We start from the raw sequence: 18,667 nt of genomic DNA on the forward strand, positions 1-18,667 counted from the left end.
GACTCCAAACAGAGAGTTATGAGAAAAAAAGAAAAACCAGCAAGATGGAGAACAAGAGACCAAAGAAACACACAAATGTGAGAATTTTCTCTGTTAAAAAATTATGATAACCATCGTATTATCTTAGTTTAATATCGTTTCAGTGTATTATGGTTCTTTTCTTCATAACAAGCATAAAAATCACTAATAGCATGCTAATGTCTCGGTAGCTAGCTAACTTTCCCGTTCCACCTTAAATATTCCAGCGGTTCTGACGCCTGAAGCGCCAAAATGTAACTGCTGCTCCATTTAAGGTGGAATGGGAAAATTCGAACAAGAATCTGGTGAATATCTGACTTCAGCCTCATATCACTGAAGATTTAGTGGTGGGCGATAATAAATAATTGCCCCCCTCTTTGAAGGCATATGATGCCCTAAATGTAACTAAAGCCCAGCAGTGAGGAGCTGAACTTTACCCTCTGCTGTCACTGCAGACTGGCAGGGTCGCCTACAGAGCAGCGCTGGTAGCTGTTAATGAAGTGATGCTCTTTTTTATTTGAGGGTCCCATTTCAGAGGGAAGATTTCAACCACTACCCTGTAACTCAGTTCCAAGGGGTTAGGGTGACACTCGAAAACAAGCGGCAGGGTTAAAAGAAGAAATGGGACTGGGCCCAAGACTCCTCATATGACAACACAGAACAAGTGAAAAACATCAGCATTCTGCTGATTGTGAAGTGACTGGATGACTGCGGAAGTCATGTGATCTCCCATGGGATTCTGGGACATGGAGTCCATGTGTGAGCTGGAGCCGGAGGGATGCGTGACTTGTTCATTGTCTGCAACTATTAAAATACAGACTAAAGTGGCCATATTTGCTGATTAGATATCTTACTTGTATACCTGTCACTAACACTGAATTATAGCTGATGAAAAAATTCAAAAATTTAAGTTGTCTTTTTTTGTTCAGTGTGTTAGTGACAAACCTAAAGTGGTCACACTGGCTGACTAATCTTGCTTCCTAGCTGTCAATACTCAGTAGCTTCCGACTGATGACAGGCTGAGCTCAAATAAACAATTACTGCTCACTGCTGCCCTCTAAAGGTGTTACAGCACCAGTCAGAAGGTCATAAATAAGTGTCATAAGTGTGTTTGTAGTTTCTTTTATTTTACCAGTATTTGCCTCAGGTCAAATGATGAAAACACACCCAGGTTCTAATAATAATAATAATAATATAATAATAATGATGTTTACTTATGTAGCACCTTTCATACATTAAAAATGCAGTTCAAAGTGCTTCACAATACAAAGTAAAAACAACAGAGGAAGAAAAGATAATCAAGAATAAAAACAAAATACAATAAACAAACAATAAATAGCAGAAAATGGATACATTAATAAATACAATTAAAAAGCACAGGATAAAAGTGTAAATAAAAAGAAAAAAGACAATAAAAAATGCGACTACCAGGAACATAAAAGTAATAGTAATATTCCAGTAAAAACATAGGTAACAATAAAAACAAAACGCTGCCTCTCTGCTCTGTTTAAGTTTTATACGTGGAACATGGAGCAGCAGCACTGGATGATCTTAAAGCTGGATTAGGAACATCATCTAAAAGCACGCAGAAATGTATGAAGGTGTTAAACCATTAAGATATTTAAAAACTAGTAGTAAAATTTTATAGTCGATTCTAAAAGAGACAGGCAGCCGGTGCAGTGATGCTAAAACTGGTCTAATATGATCCTGTTTTCTAGCCCGGGTTAATATTCTTGCTGCTGCATTTTGCACTAGTTGGAATTTGTTGGTTGTACTCAGGACGTCCTATGAACAAAGCATTACAGTAGTCAAGTCGTCTGTTTTTAACAGAAGCAGATGATTATGAAAAGCTAAAAACTAAACAATAATTGTGGTAAACTTGAATTACAATCATCTGAAATAATTCCAATCAGGCGACTGTGTGGTAACTGTGACAGGCCAGAATTAACTACAACTTCATGAAGTTCTCTGCAGTCTGATCTTCCAGCAGCAGGACTCCTGCTGTGAGGTCCAGCTGCTCCAAAGTAGATGAATGCAGCTTCCTTTACACGTTCAACTCCGGTCCTTATTAGACAGCAGACGCCTTCAAATCAACACAAAAAACAGAGAGAAAAGAAACAGGCATATTATTCTGGTTGTGATTCTTTAGCTTTGTTGGACAAATAAAGAAGACACAAAACATCCCGTCCTAAACATAAAAGATACTTAAACATTCCCAGAGTTGGTATCTCTCAGAGGAAGCTGAGGGTGGGTTGGACGCATGACTCCATACAACAACAGAAATCTGCTTAGATTGAAATCTTATTTAGCTTCATCTGTGGGGAACCCGACTAAATCGCACCTCCACCCTCGTCTCCCAGGGGTGGTCTGCGTGCTCACACACCCACCTCAGACCTCACACTCTTATGCATGCACGTACACCATGGGTGGGCAGCAGAGGCGCAACTATCTCATGAACCCTCACCACACCCTCCACACGAGAATTACCTTCAGTGAGTGGATGAGGTCATGGGCTAAAAAAAGAGAGACCCTCTGGGGTCTTGATTTTCGCATATATTCTTTAATGCGCCTTTAAAGGCTCTTGCATAGGACATAATACCCACATGTTACGCTATAACATTATGACCACCTCCTTGTTTCTACACTCATTGTCCATTTTATCAGCTCCACTTACTATATAGGTGCACTTTGTAGTTCTACAGTTACAGACTGTAGTCCATCTGTTTCTCTGATACTTTGTTAGACCCCGTTTACCCTGTTCTTCAGTGGTCAGGACCCCCATGGACCCTCACAGAGTGGATCATTCTCAGCACTGTAGTAACACTGACGTCGTGGTGGTGGTGTGTTAGTGTGTTGTGCTGGTATGAGTGGATCAGACACAGCAGTGCTGCTGGAGTTTTTAAACACCTCAGTGTCACTGCTGGACTGAGAATAGTCCACCAACCAAAAATATCCAGCCGACAGTGTCCTGTGGGCAGCGTCCTTTGACCACTGATGAAGGACTAGAGGATGACCAACACAAACTGTGCAGCAGCTGATGAGCTATCGTCTCTGACTTTACGTCTACAAGGTGGACTGACAAGGTAGAAGTGTCTAATAGAGTGGACAGTGAGTGGACACAGTGTTTAAAAACTCCAGCAGCACTGCTGTGTCTGATCCACTCATACCAGCACAACACACTAACACACCACCACCACGACGTCAGTGTTACTACAGTGCTGAGAATGATCCACTCTGTGAGGGTCCATGGGGGTCCTGACCACTGAAGAACAGGGTAAACGGGGTCTAACAAAGTATCAGAGAAACAGATGGACTACAGTCTGTAACTGTAGAACTACAAAGTGCACCTATATAGTAAGTGGAGCTGATAAAATGGACAATGAGCGTAGAAACAAGGAGGTGGTCATAATGTTATGCCTGATCGGTGTGTCTCAGCTCTCTATAATGAGGCCCTTTTGACCTGGAGCTCTTTGTACAGAGATAATTCAGCCCTGAAGCTGAAAAAATGAAATCCAGTTTTAAAAATTCTTGATAAAATGTTATCTTCATCACTACTTTCCAAAACCGCTGCAGCAGCTTCAGCAGCTGTAAACTCTCTGCACGCCGTTTCACATGAGTCTCCGATGTGGACTGAATGAAGAATGAAGGGTTTCCGGCGTGATGGTCAGTCCTTAGTGATTTCCTGAGTGTCCATCGGTCAGTTTCACACAGAATGTAGATGGACACACGAATCCACCAGTTCCACACGGTGAGAGGCAGATGACGTGTATCTCAGCCCCTCTTCATAGGCTCATAACTCCGGATGCGAGTCTCGTATGATCTCGTGATAAGATGGAATGGGAAGGGCGACGCTGCAGATTCAGGAAGTGTTTGAACTGGATTTCTGTGCTGGATCATCATGAAGATATTAATAGAATCACCAAGAAACATCTAATTTGGTGCACCGGTGCATTCGTCGACCCCAGAGCATTAATGACCTGGAGTTATTTTTATGGTTCATTCTGTAGCACAGGATTAATATAACCTGAGGTTGTTTCTACACACTGTAAGACTCACTGCGCATCTTAATGAAAGAATTAAGTTAACACAACTTAAATACCACAGAAAGTTGGAGTAATTTAATCTGAAGAATTCTCAGCTCAAAAATGAATTGTTGAGACAGTAACTCAGTCATTTTGAGTAAAGTAGTAAAAAGTTTCAGCATATTTTAAGTTGAGGTCACTCTATTTAAATGTATTATGTTCACTATTTTTATTTAACTTGACTTAACATGCAAATACAAACAGGCCAATAATGTGTTATTGAAAGTTTAGTGTGGCTGAATGTCACAGACATCATAAATGTTTACATTTAAATGATTTGTGCTTTTTTCATAACTTTATTTTAATGATTTTAGACTCAAAGATCCTATCAAACGGGATCTTTGAGTTGAATAAACTTATTGCAATTTAGTTTAGACTCTCAGCTTTACTTGACCAATGTTTGGTCACTGCAACCTTCTTGAGTAAAACTCACATCATTCCTATTGGCTCTTGGTATCATATATTTACATATTAGGCGTCTCTTCACTGTCTGTGTGTTGTCATTCTCCCCAGCCTACCTTCCCTCGTCTCAACTAGACTTCTAAACTTTTCTGACTCATGTTAATCAGTACTGTTCAAAAATCAGTGTTGAGAGAGCAGAATTACTAAGTTTTTCTATACTGAGTGAGGTTCTGTTGTAGCTAAATGCTGTGGAAACTACATCCGAACTTATCTGTCAGCATCTGAGGAGGTGGTCTGTAGTGACTTTAAGATGGACAAGACATTGTTGTTATAAGTGTCCATGATCATATCTCTGCAGTGCAATATGAATTTGTCAAAGCGATATCCAAGTTCATCTTAACGGTGAATTAAATTACTTCATTGTATTGAGTTAGTACAGCTTAAACATAAGCCCCAAATACTGACTCATTTTAAAATAGACAAAACAAATGGAGTTAGTACTATTTGCTCAATTTACTTTAGTGTAAATGAGTTATTGAACTTAAAATATCTGAGGTAATCAGTTTCCTCAAATCACTTGAGTTGATGTATGAGGTTTTACAGTGCAGTTTGTTTTACAGCCCAGGATTAAAAGAACCTGCAGTTGTTTCTACAGGCTTTTTATCATACTGTTACATTTTACTGTACCACTTACATATTAGATTTTCCCATATCACCCATTCTTAAGGCACAAACACACATGCTGAGTGTGTAGAGGGGTCCCTGGAGCCGTAGCATGCAGGTTAGCGATGCCCGCTGCTCGGGGAGCCCCACAAGCCTGCTGTCTGCACCCTCGTCACCAAACCTGCCCACTGACACAGCAGGATGGTAATTAAGTGCAGGAAAACAACCTGAAACACGTTACTGCATTAGGATTTTATTACGAGTTTTTTTTAACATGTTATTACAATACGTGTGTTTATAACATCATGGATGGTTATTATATAGGGTGTCCCAAAAAAATTGACATCATTTCATAGTCTAATAACAGCTCCCTCAAATGATCTCAAATTTTAACAAAATGAGTAAAAACTAACCAAGTTTAGTTTTTAATGGGGTGTTTTTCAGGTTGAAGAATGGCGTTCACTAGAAATGAAAAGGCATTTTGTGTGTTAGAATATGCTCGAACACAGTCTAACGAGAGTGCAGCGTGCATTTTCCAGAAAATTCAATAAAAGTGCACCAACTGGAAAGCAGATTTGGACATGGCACAAAAAACTCAAAGAGGAAGGCTGTCTGTGCAGGGCAAAGGGGTCTGGACGACCACCAGTATCAGAAGATATTACCCTCGTGAAGCTGTGAAATCGGTTATAAAATCTACATCCCTGTGTAATCTTGTACTGTTCAACATGAAGCCTATTTAATTTCATTTGCCTCGGACATGTAGTTACTCAGATATTCACATCTCAAATGATGCCAATTTTTTGGGACACCCTGTATTATTATATTAAGAGCTGCTGAAGCCTCTAAAATGCTGCCAGCCTCAACACTCAACACTATCCCCCTCCACACTAACCATGTCTTTGTAGGTTAGCTGTGCCCACGTAGGTACAGAAGGTAAAGAGTTAAAGGCTTTCACACAGACACTGCCTGTCAAAAGTTTGAGGACAAAAGAAAGAGGAATAAAAAGAAGAAACACTTTACCTTTGCACTTTTTACATGCAGGCCTGCACTCAACTAATAACTGAGAAAGAGGTTAGAACTTTTTTAAAGGCCTTTTTTCCGCTTACGCCGTCCTCAACGCCACATAAAATCTCTCACTCAGGTGTTACATAACATGATCAAGTGTCACATGACTCTCACACGAACAGCTGACAAAAGCTTGCACTGGCATAGACTAAGGCGAAGAGTTAATTGTCCATTTTATCAGCTCCACTTACTATATAGGTGCACTTTGTAGTTCTACAGTTACAGACTGTAGTCCATCTGTTTCTCTGATACTTTGTTAGCCCCCTTTTACCCTGTTCTTCAGTGGTCAGGACCCCCATGGACCCTCACAGAGCAGGTACTGTTTGGGTGGTGGATCATTCTCAGCACTGCAGTAACACTGACATGGTGGTGGTGTGTTAGTGTGTGTTGTGCTGGTCTGAGTGGATCAGACACAGCAGCGCTGCTGGAGTTTTTAAACACCTCAGTGTCACTGCTGGACTGAGAATAGTCCACCAACCAAAAATATCCAGCCAACAGCGTCCTGTGGGCAGCGTCCTGTGACCACTGATGAAGGACTAGAGGATGACCAACACAAACTGTGCAGCAGCAGATGAGCCATCGTCTCTGACTTTACGTCTACAGGGTGGACTGACAAGGTAGGAGTGTCTAATAGAGTGGACAGTGAGTGGACACTGTGTTTAAAAACTCCAGCAGCACTGCTGTGTCTGATCCACTCATACCAGCACAACAGACACTAACACACCACCACCAGGTCAGTGTTACTGCAGTGCTGAAAATGATTCACCACCCAAATAGTACCTGCTCTGTGAGGGTTCATGGGGGTCCTGACCACTGAAGAACAGGGTAAAAGGGGGCTAACAAAGTATCAGAGAAACAGATGGACTACAGTCTGTAACTGTAGAACTACAAAGTGCACCTATATAGTAAGTGGAGCTGATAAAATGGACAATGAGTGTAGAAACAAGGAGGTGGTCTGAATGTATTGCCTGATCGTTGTATATACATATACATACACAGTACTTTGCCAAAGCTTTAAGCACCTATGAAAGTTAGTCAGTAAGCATTAAAAACAATATCTATATCAATAAATTATAATATTATTATCAATAAATGTAAATAACAATAATGCAATAAGTAGTGATTTTATGTGTCAAGTAAATGTAAATGTAAACAGCAGCCTGGGATTAAAGCGTTCTCTGCATGGTAAAATGGTTCTTCAGACTGATGGAGAATGTGCTGTAGATGGTTCTATATAGCAGCAATGACGGTACACTTTAATCATGTAAAGGGCTCTGAGTTTTCAGGTTTCTACATAGAACCACTATAACTGACAGCACAAAGGCCATGCCCACTTCCTCCCCTTTGTTGTGATGTCAGCACTCTACAGTACTCAAACATTTCAGGTGTTTAAAACACGTTTGGACCAACAGAGCTTCAGTATGAGCTTTAGAAAAGAAACGAGACTAGAAAACTGTCAAATCTTTATTTAAATCCTGCTCTTCATCCCAAGAAGAAAAAGTTAATAAACATGAAGCTGAGAGTTCTTGTAGCTGCATTATGATAATCCAAACATTTTCAGGGTTTTTTTCTTACTTAGAAGACTCAAATTCGTCCCCAAACTTTTGACGGGCAGTGAGCATAAACATGTATTCACGTAAACATACTAACCCATGGCTGATCAGGTTTGGTCAGTGTTTTGGCTCTTTTCGGTGGTGAAACGTCACATTAGAGCAGCTCTGACTCGTCTCTGCAGCTTCATCACAGCGGAAGAAGGTGAAGTAGGTGAAAATGGAGGAACGTCCACGGCCTGCTGACCTTCACCCGACCTCTGTCCATTCACATAGCACTGGAGACAGCTGTTAACTGTGAGAACACAACATTAATTTGTTAAGTCATTTAAAAAAGAATTATACTGAGGTTCTACAAGGTTCTACAAGTGATCACTGTAAATAATATAATTATTACTATTGTTACTGTTATTCAGGGCTGCCGCTATCAGTAAAATAAGACAATTAATTGAGTAATCAGAGATTTTACAAAAGCCAATTAATAAAAATAAACTTAACAATGACAAACCATTGCAGAGCCTATTACAACACTTAATTAGACAAAAATAAAATATATAAAAATATATATAAAAATATATATTCACATATATATGCACACACTCACACACACACACACACACAGTAGACAACAAACAGGTGATACACATTAGTATTCTGGTGAGAGTGACGTGCTAGTGACAACGTTAATAATGGAATCATGGGAGTTGAGAGAGAACCAGGAAGCATGACAAGAACACACATTTTATTGCACAATTACTGTTTATTTACTGAATTTAACTTAGAGGAAATTTAGAATTTAGAAATTTAATTTAGAGGAAATAAAACATAAAATGTGGCCTGTACAAAAATTATGGCCCATTTTATATTTTATAACTTATTTTTTATATGTTAAACTCAGTAAATAAATACAAATGTTATAATAATAATAATAATAATAATAATAATCATTATTATTATTATTATTCAATAATTCCAAAACACTTAATGGGAAAAAATAAACTTAAAAAAACTTAATTCGAAAACAGATGAAAACATTAAAGTTGTATGCAAAAGTCTGTGCACCCCTGGACATCACATGCTCTGTTGATTTGAAAATATGTGAACACACTTCCGCACATTTTAATGCTCAGTTATTGTTTATGGACTGAGTTTGACACAATGTGGGGCGGAATAAAACATAAAATGTGGCCTGTACAAAAATGACGGCATTTTATATTTTATGTTTTATTTTTTCAATATGTTAAACTCAACAAGTAAATAAAAAAATGTTATTATTATTATTGCAAATTATATAGTTAGGTAGGACTCTCTGGACCAAGAAGCATTAGTGTACATCAGCTTGGGGACCAGTGTGGACCAGTTACACTTTTTTTTAACTCTATAAACATTCTATAAACTTCTTATACTCTATAAACACAGGACATCCTCCTCCTGACCCCCCCGGCTTCCTGCCATGGATCCGCCCAGCCTCAGACACACCCTGGCACCCGGCACGTACCACGTCCACCAGCGGGAGCCGTCAGGGCTGTCCGAGAGATTAACTGGGAGGGATCGGTTCTCCATACACTATAAATTGGTGACTGAATCTAATTAAAACTCAGAAGCCAAAAAACTGAAATCAGCGTTTACTGTGTAACCTTTGGCATGAATGAGATTCAAAGGCATAAATAAAAAATTATGGGAATGATTCGCAAATTGTGGAAATTCAAGTCTTATATAAGAAATATGGACTGTGCTGGACCATAAAAAGGCCACTTAAGCTATTATTTAGAGTTTTATCATTTATATTTCCATTCCTGCTTTAGCATTTCTGAATTGATTCACAATGATAGGAGATTAGAGACTAACTTAGTTTATTCCACGTGTGACTGAATTGCAACAAAAGATTGAAATAATAAATCTGTGATTTAAATTACACATTTTTTAACGTTATTAGGCAGTTAAAAACATAATTGTTAATTTAAATCCGAGATAACTTGGATTGAACATGAAAAAATAAGAAAATGATCAAGTCTAATGTAAGATGGATCACGGTGGCACAACTTGAAAGGCACCTTGAAACACATTTCCATGTATAAATGGTTCTGTAAATAATAATAATAATAATAATAATAATAATAAAATACTGATGCTTCTAATTTGTGTGAAAAATCTCAATTTGTTTTCAGCTCGATTGGAGAGTTCTGATTTACACGAGCTAATAAAAAAAGATACCTTTTTAATATTTAATTTAAAAAACACCTGCAACAAGTGTTTAGCCTTTTATTAGCTTCAGCAGTATAGCTTAACACTGTTCCAGCTGGGTTAATAACTATTATGATTATTATTTTTAATTACTACTATTATTTGAACCCCATCGGTTGACTTACCTCAGTAAGTATTGTGTGCAGTGGCCAAACCTTCACAACTAAACATCACCAAATCAAAACCACCTTCATTTAACTCTGAAAAAAGCACTAATAGCGACTGATACTGCTGTTTTTCCCACCACTGTGTGGAAATGTCCCTCAGCCCGGGTGAATTAAGGCACCAATCTGGGCTGAGGGGAGAAAAATAAAGTTTTACAGCTAATAAAATGAACAGCGGGGCGAATATAAACAGCTTTTGAGCGACCATTTTCCTGTCTATTATATTCTCCATTAAATGAGGTACAAAATGCAGATTTTCTCCACCAGTTTCTGGGAAAAGTTCACGCTCAGTACTCCTCTGTCAGGCTAGCGCTGATGCTAAGAGTCTCCCTTCATCGCTCTCTGCATCTTCATTGACACACAAAACACAAAGCGCCATGTTCGGCTCCTTCTTGGTGCCTTTTTCCCGCCCAAATCCCTCACCCTGCGCTGGGATTGGCTGGAATCATCCCGTCGATTCAGCAGAGCGCTTGTCAGTGTGAACCACGAGCCAATCGTGGCACAAAAGGGGCGGGGTTTCCCAGAATACGGGTGGGGAAACAAGAGAAACAACAACAGCAGTATTTTTTCAACCGAGTCGAAAGAATCGATTCGCCATTCCGAAGTTGTTTGTGTTTTATTTAAAGCATAATCACGAAAGTTAATCTAGTTTATCAGTTTTTCATTAAGCCTTTTATATCTACATAAGGCTGAGATACCCATCATCTGATGAACATACTTCAGATGATAAACGACTCACTTAAAAGAGTCGTTCGTTAAAGAACGATTCGTTTGAGAATCACACCACTATGTTTGAGGTTTAAAACTTAAGATGCAGTTTCTAAACAATTTTATAGGATTTATGAAAAGAGAATGTTGCATTTAGGTCACAACGGTTTGGTGCAGGTATGTGAAATTATTTCCAAGATGTACAGCCTGAGTTTAGACCAAAACAACTGCTAAATTTGTTTGTAATTTGAAATAACCATTTTACCAGTAATCTGCCACTTTACACACTTGGCAAAGCACCACAGTTTAAAAGGTTTTAAAATCACTTGATAAATGAACAGCTTAAATGTTTTACAACTTTAAAAGTTACAGTACATCTATAAGCATATAATAATGCTGCTGCCTGCATGTACAGACTTTGATTCTGCTGAATTTGAAAATAAGAAAGATATTTCTGTTCAGACAAACCAGCCAAAGCAATTTACATTAATAAAATATTACTCAGAACTAATAAGAACTGACTGCAGTTTATTATTATTAGTGATTGCTCATTGCAAAGCAATACACAACACTATTGCTATCCAACATATTCTTCTTTTTCTTCATATTTTTCTGCCAGATTTTTATCTGCAGTTTTCACGATATTGACACCGTTCCAACCCCAGAATGTCCGGTCTGATCAGGAATGACGTGCTTATATACAGCTTTTTGATCGGATATATGGTTTCGTACTATTGTACCATAATAACAGCACCCTAGCAACCACCTGGGATACCATAACAACCATCTATAATACCATAGTAACTGCCTTAGCAACCATAGCAACCACCCGGGAAATGACTAAGCTGCACAATCACTCTGCAATTTCTTCAGGAAATGCATTTTTCTACCTATTATATATATATTATGTGTGTGTGTGTGTGGGTGTGTGTGTGTATGTGTGTATATATGTATGTATTGTTCATTGGTTTACAGTCTACATTTCTCTAATCAAGTTTCTTTCACCATATTAGAGAAAGAATAGCCGCACTATGCAAAACAAATAAGGAATGTAACGTTACTGTGGAATGTTTTGCCATTGTTGCATCACATTCCATCAGTGTGTACTTGTTTACCAGAGTGTTTATTATTGAAATGAGCTTGACCAGAGGAGAAGATGGAGGACATTTACTCGGACACTGAGGTGTACCACCCTTTGGCCGTGGTGGGGAAGGGCACTTTTGGGAAAGTTCTGCAGTGCTGGAGGGCCAGTGATGGAGAGCTGGTGGCCCTGAAGGCCCTGCCCACTGGGGCCCACATGAGAAGACTAATCACTAATGAACTGCGGCTTACGGCGGCCCTGGCCCAGTCAGACGTGGACAACAGTCACATTATTCGTTTCATCGATTCCTTTCGACACCACACTGAGCACTTCCTGGTGTTGGAGATGCTGGAGAAGAACCTGCATGAGCTCCAGAAGGAGAACGACTTCAGCCCTCTGCCCGTCCGCCACATCCGCACCATCAGCTGCCAGCTGCTGAGAGCGCTGGACAAACTCAAAGAGATGGCCATCATCCACGCAGATATCAAACCCGAAAATGTCATGATCGTGGACCAGCTTCGCTTCCCCTTCAGGGTCAAACTGATAGATTTCGGCTCGGCCAGCTTTTTCAAAGACGTGCACTTTGTCAAAGAGCCCTACATCCAATCCAGGTTTGGAAAAACTGAATCTCTGAGAATTATTGTATAAAATACAAGGTACACTACATAACACATTAAACATCTATCAATTTTACAAAATTTCTGTATAATTCAGTGACTGAGATGTGAACAAAGTCGCCTACATGAGTCTTCTGAGTTTATATGGAATGTTGATGATGGTAAAAAAGTGGAAAATCTGAAATACTAAGTTTTCTTTGGGGACTATTTTACCTCACAAAACCCTGCATTTTATGTATCCCTCCACCATGAATGGATTTTAAGGTCGAAATCTTCCAAAACTATCATAAAACAGTCTTAGACATCAGGCAGTGAATTCATAACCATTTCATGTAGTAAGTTAACTTGCTGTGAGGGAGCTTTTAGAGGTGGACGTCTGGTTCCTATCACCACCACTGTCAACAATTCTGACTCGGTACGTTTCTCTAGATCAGAGCGTTTCACACCAAACCACTCTCAATGACTCTGTTTACATCTTAACCATTTAATTATACACCAATTTTTAAATACCAGCGGATTTTCCCCTTTAAAAGGTAAATTCAAGATAAAATATATATCATTTATTTAAACGAGCTTGGCCAAACATTATAATATGGCATGTATCCTTACACTGTACGTTATATATAATGTTTACAGTGCAAAATACATTTACATTGTGAACAATAAACAACATAAACTACATATTATGATGTAACATACAATAAATGATATGTAATATGATATAATAATAAAATAAATAGATACATGATATATAGCATAGTAAAACTAATGTGTATCAACAATGTATATGTTGCATATGTTATGTTATAATGTATTTGTAATATTGTAATATTTATATACATTTACACTAAGATTATAATATTGTTAATGTATATAAACATTTATAATTTTTAGCAGCTACTATATACCGTTACTATATACTGTTATAAAGATTTAGTAACATATTATATATTATGGTATAGATACAAGACACACTACATACCCACCTTTATAATATATATTGATGATAAATATTATATGACACATACATATCTAAAACAAGGTGAGTTGCACAGACATTTTTTGGTTAAAATTGAAAGAAGTATTGTTCTTCTGCATGTTGCTTGCAATTACACATTTCCACCAGAGAGGTCAAATCCCCAAAAACTTACACAGTGCAGCTTTAACATTACAGTAGACGACACATATAAGACAGGGTGTCCCAAACAAATTGACATCATTTCAGATGTGAATAACTGAGTAACTACATGTCCGAGGCAAATGAAATTAAATAGGCTTCATGTTGAACAATACAAGATTTATTTATCAAAATTCGAACAAGAAATTCAGAGGGATGTAGATTTTATAACCGATTCCACAAACTTCACAAATGTTCAATATGTGCACCGCCTGTGACGCGACACACGTCAAGTCGGTAGTCCAGCTCCTAGCCAAACATGCTGTAGCATCAATTTTTTGTGCCATGTCCAAATCTGCTTTCTAGTTGGTGCATTTTTATTGAATTTCCTCAAGTTGTTCGAGCATATTCTAACACACAAAATGCCTTTTTATTTCTAGTGAACGCCATTCTTCAACCTGAAAAAAAAAAACATTAAAAATTAAACTTGGTTAGTTTTTACACATTTTGTTAAAATTTGAGATAATTTGAGGGAGAATTGGCTGTTATTAGACTATGAAATAATGTCAATTTTTTTGGGACACCCTGTATTACAGACTAAATCAATTAATTTTATGCTCATTTCAACGTTTATATTAATCTCAAGCACGTTCATCATTCCTCTTCTCAGGTTTTACAGATCTCCAGAGATTCTCCTCGGCCTGCCCTTCAGTGAAAAGGTGGATATGTGGTCATTAGGTTGCGTGATGGCAGAGCTTTACCTGGGCTGGCCTCTGTATCCAGGTGAGTCCGAGTTTGAGCAGGTGCGCTACATCTGCGAAACCCAAGGCCTGCCGAGCCCACACCTTCTCAACATGGCCACCAAAACCAACCTGTTCTTCAAACTCGTCAAGATGGTGCATGGTAACCTGATGTGGCAGCTGAGGCCTACTGGGCAGGGAACTGGACCTTATGGAGGTCATACAGAAGGAGAGGACTCTGGTACACCTGAACGGAGGAAGTATATCCTCAGATCTTTGGACCAGCTGTACAGTGTGCATGGTCCAGAACATGACCAGGCGTTTGGAAGAGAAGACACAGCTGCCGAGCTTGCCGACCGCTACTGTATGACAGAAATCATCAAACAAATGCTGACCATCGACTCCCGTCATAGGATAAACCCCAATGCCGCTCTCCAACATCCGTTTATAACTCTAACTCACCTTCACAGCACAAAAACACATTATTATGACCTTTCATTCCAGGAGCTTCAGAAAGCTCTAATTCCTAACAGGTCATCTGAAGATCACAGTGACCACAACTGCAACCCAACAGCAGAACCTCAAAATCCACCTCCGTTCTACGAAGATCAACACATGAGGGGTTTTCCACCAGAAACTGAGCAATCAAGAAGAAGCTAGCCATCAATGTTCAGAAGGAGATCACCATGGCAACCAACCATTCTGTGATGGGTCCAACTCGAGAGCACATGGCCTTGATCCAAAGCACCATGATCCATGCTGTGGTTTGCAGCTGGTAGGAACCTATAAGCTAAACCAAGTGCATAACATGACTGAGAAGGTGGAGGAGCTGAGCACTGCTGATACTGGAGGCCTGGAAGAAGCTCAAGCTGGCTGGTTTGGAGATGTTGCTGTTGGACCTGGTCAAAATGCTAATGTGGTCAATGAGCTCCAGGCTGGCCCACAGTCCATTGATGCTGAACACGGCTTGGTCAACGTTTCACTGAGGTGGCCTCAGACTGAGCTAGACTTCATGCTAACCCCAGTAAACAAAACTATGCAATCCTTCAAACAGCTAAACGCACATGCGTCTCGCTCCGACCCCACCAGTTACCCCTCCTCACTCCAGGTGCATGCTGGGAATTCTTCCTTCTCAGCTGCCTCCGGTATCTCCCAGGAGACGTTCTTCTCTCCTCAGCCACTGGACCCTCCTGAAGAACCGTGTGACCCTCCACAGTTCTTCACAGCTGAAACGCTGCCGAATCATCAGGACTGTTTAGCTCAGGGTCAGCAGCTCTGCAGCTACTCTGAGCTGGAGGTGAGCAGATCATCAGTTTCCATAACAATCATTATTTTATTTCAAGCACAGAGCTGTAAATCCACAGCGCTGATCTGTAAATTCTGAAATTCTCAATGTCTCCTGTGATTTATAAAGTTCTGTAGTTGCTGTTGAAACACAAAATTCTATCAGGAATCTTTCTGTCTGTCTGTCTGTCTATCTATCTACACCGAACAGGCACAACATGATGACCACCTCCTCGTTTCTACGCTCATTGTCCATTTTATCAGCTCCACTTACTATATAGGTGCACTTTGTAGTTCTACAGTTACAGACTGTAGTCCATCTGTTTCTCTGATACTTTGTTAGCCCCCTTTTACCCTGTTCTTCAGTGGTCAGGACCCCCATGGACCCTCACAGAGCAGGTACTATTTGGGTGGTGGATCATTCTCAGCACTGCAGTATCACTGATGTGGTGGTGGTGTGTTAGTGTGTGTAGCGCTGGTGTGAGTGGATCAGACACAGCAGTGCTGCTGGAGTTTTTAAACACTGTATCCACTCACTGTCCACTCTATTAGACACTCCTACCTTGTCGGTCCACCTTGTAGATGTAAAGTCAGAGACGATAGCTCATCTGCTGCTGCACAGTTCGTGTTGGTCGTCCTCTAGTCCTTCATCAGTGGTCACAGGACGCTGCCCATAGGACGCTGTTGTCTGGATATTTTTGGTTGGTGGACTATTCTCAGTCCAGCAGTGACACTGAGGTGTTTAAAAACTCCAGCAGCTCTGCTGTGTCTGATCCACTCAGACCAGCACAACACACACTAACACACCACCACCACCAGGTCAGTGTTACTGCAGTGCTGAGAATGATCCACCACCCAAATAGTACCTGCTCTGTGAGGGTCCATGGGGGTCCTGACCACTGAAGAACAGGGTAAAAGGGGGCTAACAAAGTATCAGAGAAACAGATGGACTACAGTCTGTAACTGTAGAACTACAAAGTGCACCTATATAGTAAGTGGAGCTGATAAAATGGACAATGAGCGTAGAAACAAGGAGGTGGTCAGAATGTAATGCCTGATAGCTCTATCTATCCATCCATCCATATCCTCAGCCCAACACCTAAACTGTGGGGTAATTAGTTTTTCTGCCATACTGTCACTTTAAATCCACTGCCTGTTCTTTCCTCCACTGTCGTTCTCTTTCCAGCAGGACGTCTGTTTAGTCCCGTATGAAGCCGATTACTCCTGTAACGTCAGTGTCCAGTGGCCTGCTGTAGTGGACAGTCCTCACTGTAACACCCCCACCTGCACTGAGAGTGGAGTCGTCTGTGTAACACTGAGGGTGGAGGACCTGCAGCTTTAACTGCATCTACTGGACCCCAGCAGACTGCACACGCGCGCGCACACACACACACACACACACACACACCAGACACATAAACAACACATCACACCTCAGAGTTTAATCACAATTTATATTTGGCAGATCATCCTGTGCTGAATTTAGAGCATGTTGACTTATAAAGTGTACAGCAAAAATAAACATCATATGAGTGATGAAAATGAGATAAAGCAGTCCATTTAATAAAGACAGTAAGAATGCAGTTTGTTAAAAAGATACAATAGATACAATAGTCACAGTACATCAACCAGATATGCAGAGTAACCGAGTAATAAAGTTTCACCAGACACACTCAGCTGTCTTAAAAAATAATTGTTAAGTCAAGTATTTCCTGAGCTTCTTTAACTTTTGCTTTGTTTTACCATTAAAGGGCCCATATCCTACACTTTCTTGTATTTTATTTTCTTGACTGAGGTCCAGTTGTGATGTTTGTGGTTTTATGTAACAAAAATAGTTGCAATTCATTTCTACATGACTTCATCTCTTAGAATTAAACAGGCTGTTTTTGTTAACTGTGCCTTTAAGACTGATATATGTAAATGAGCTCTATTACAACTGGCTGCTCTATATTGTGTCTCATTCAAAAAGCAGTCCAGGCTGAAACACTCCTTATAACTGAACAGCCTGAATGGGCGGAGCTAAACTGCTGTAGGCTGAATAAGTGGATGTATGTTAATGCATTGTTTTTTTATGACATCACAAAAAACGACTGGCTGTTGTTGCAGTTTAAGTTCCATATATAGACTGTATGGCACGGGGAGTAAAAGGTATGTTTTGATATTTTAACAATGTTTACATACTACATCAAACTCTTTATTCAGCAAAGCAAGACAAATTCAGTTTTCCATGATATGGGCCCTTTAATATATTTTTTCTAACTGGTCTAATTTATTCCAGTGTCATTTTCTAAAGCACTCTGCACTGCAATAACAGCTTATGTGCAAATATTGCAACACAGAATGGTTTAGAAAATGACACTGGAGACACCTGAGGGAATTTCACAAAGCAGGATTTAGCAGTTTAGCCAGGTAACTTAAACCTAAAGTCAAGCCCGTCCAATAGGAAAACAGCCCAGAGACATCCCTGTTGGACCACCCTCGAGTTATCCGGTTAACTCAGAAATCCTGCTTTGTGAAAAGCTCCCCAGGATTCTTTGTGTCCTGTACATTTTTGTGTTTTCCTGCTTTAATACAGACATTTAATCTCACTGAAGGGTTTGTTAGTGAGCAGATGAGTTAAATCAGTTTGATTAGAGCAGAAAAAAACAGTAAAATGTGCAGGACAGAGTGAGGAAAACCTGGATGTGCTAAAATTGCTAAAATGTCCTGTATTGCACTGTCATTAAAGTGATAGTTTAGTGAAAAATCAACTATAAACTGTAGAATCAGCTGTAATCAGAGTGGTTCAGAGTGGTTTGGTGTGAAACGCTCTGTTCTAGATAAACTTACAGAGTCAGAACTGTTCAGTGGTGGTGATAGGAACCAGACGTCCACCTCTAAAAGCTCCCTCACAGAAAGTTCCTACATGAAATGGTTATGAATTCACTGCCTG

The 18,667-nt window shown here is 39.7% G+C and overlaps 1 protein-coding gene and 1 long non-coding RNA gene across 2 annotated transcripts; one reads left to right on the plus strand and one right to left on the minus strand.

The window, feature by feature from the left end:
• Positions 1 to 1,453: 1,453 nt before the first annotated feature.
• On the minus strand, positions 1,454 to 10,588 carry LOC118818078. Its single transcript, XR_005008061.1, has 3 exons — positions 10,150 to 10,588; positions 7,881 to 8,075; positions 1,454 to 2,101 (listed from the first exon to the last, which is right to left on the minus strand). It is a non-coding gene; the product is annotated as an uncharacterized LOC118818078 (long non-coding RNA).
• A 1,464-nt stretch (positions 10,589 to 12,052) lies between these two features.
• Positions 12,053 to 15,111, plus strand: LOC118817853 (homeodomain-interacting protein kinase 4-like). Its single transcript, XM_036584810.1, has 2 exons — positions 12,053 to 12,588; positions 14,382 to 15,111. The coding sequence occupies exons 1-2, from the start codon at positions 12,053 to 12,055 to the stop codon at positions 15,109 to 15,111; spliced, it is 1,266 nt and encodes a 421-aa protein (XP_036440703.1).
• The last annotated feature ends 3,556 nt before the right edge of the window (positions 15,112 to 18,667 follow it).

This window comes from Colossoma macropomum, unplaced genomic scaffold (genome assembly GCF_904425465.1).
Source record: "Colossoma macropomum unplaced genomic scaffold, Colossoma_macropomum, whole genome shotgun sequence".
Lineage (NCBI taxonomy): Eukaryota > Metazoa > Chordata > Actinopteri > Characiformes > Serrasalmidae > Colossoma > Colossoma macropomum.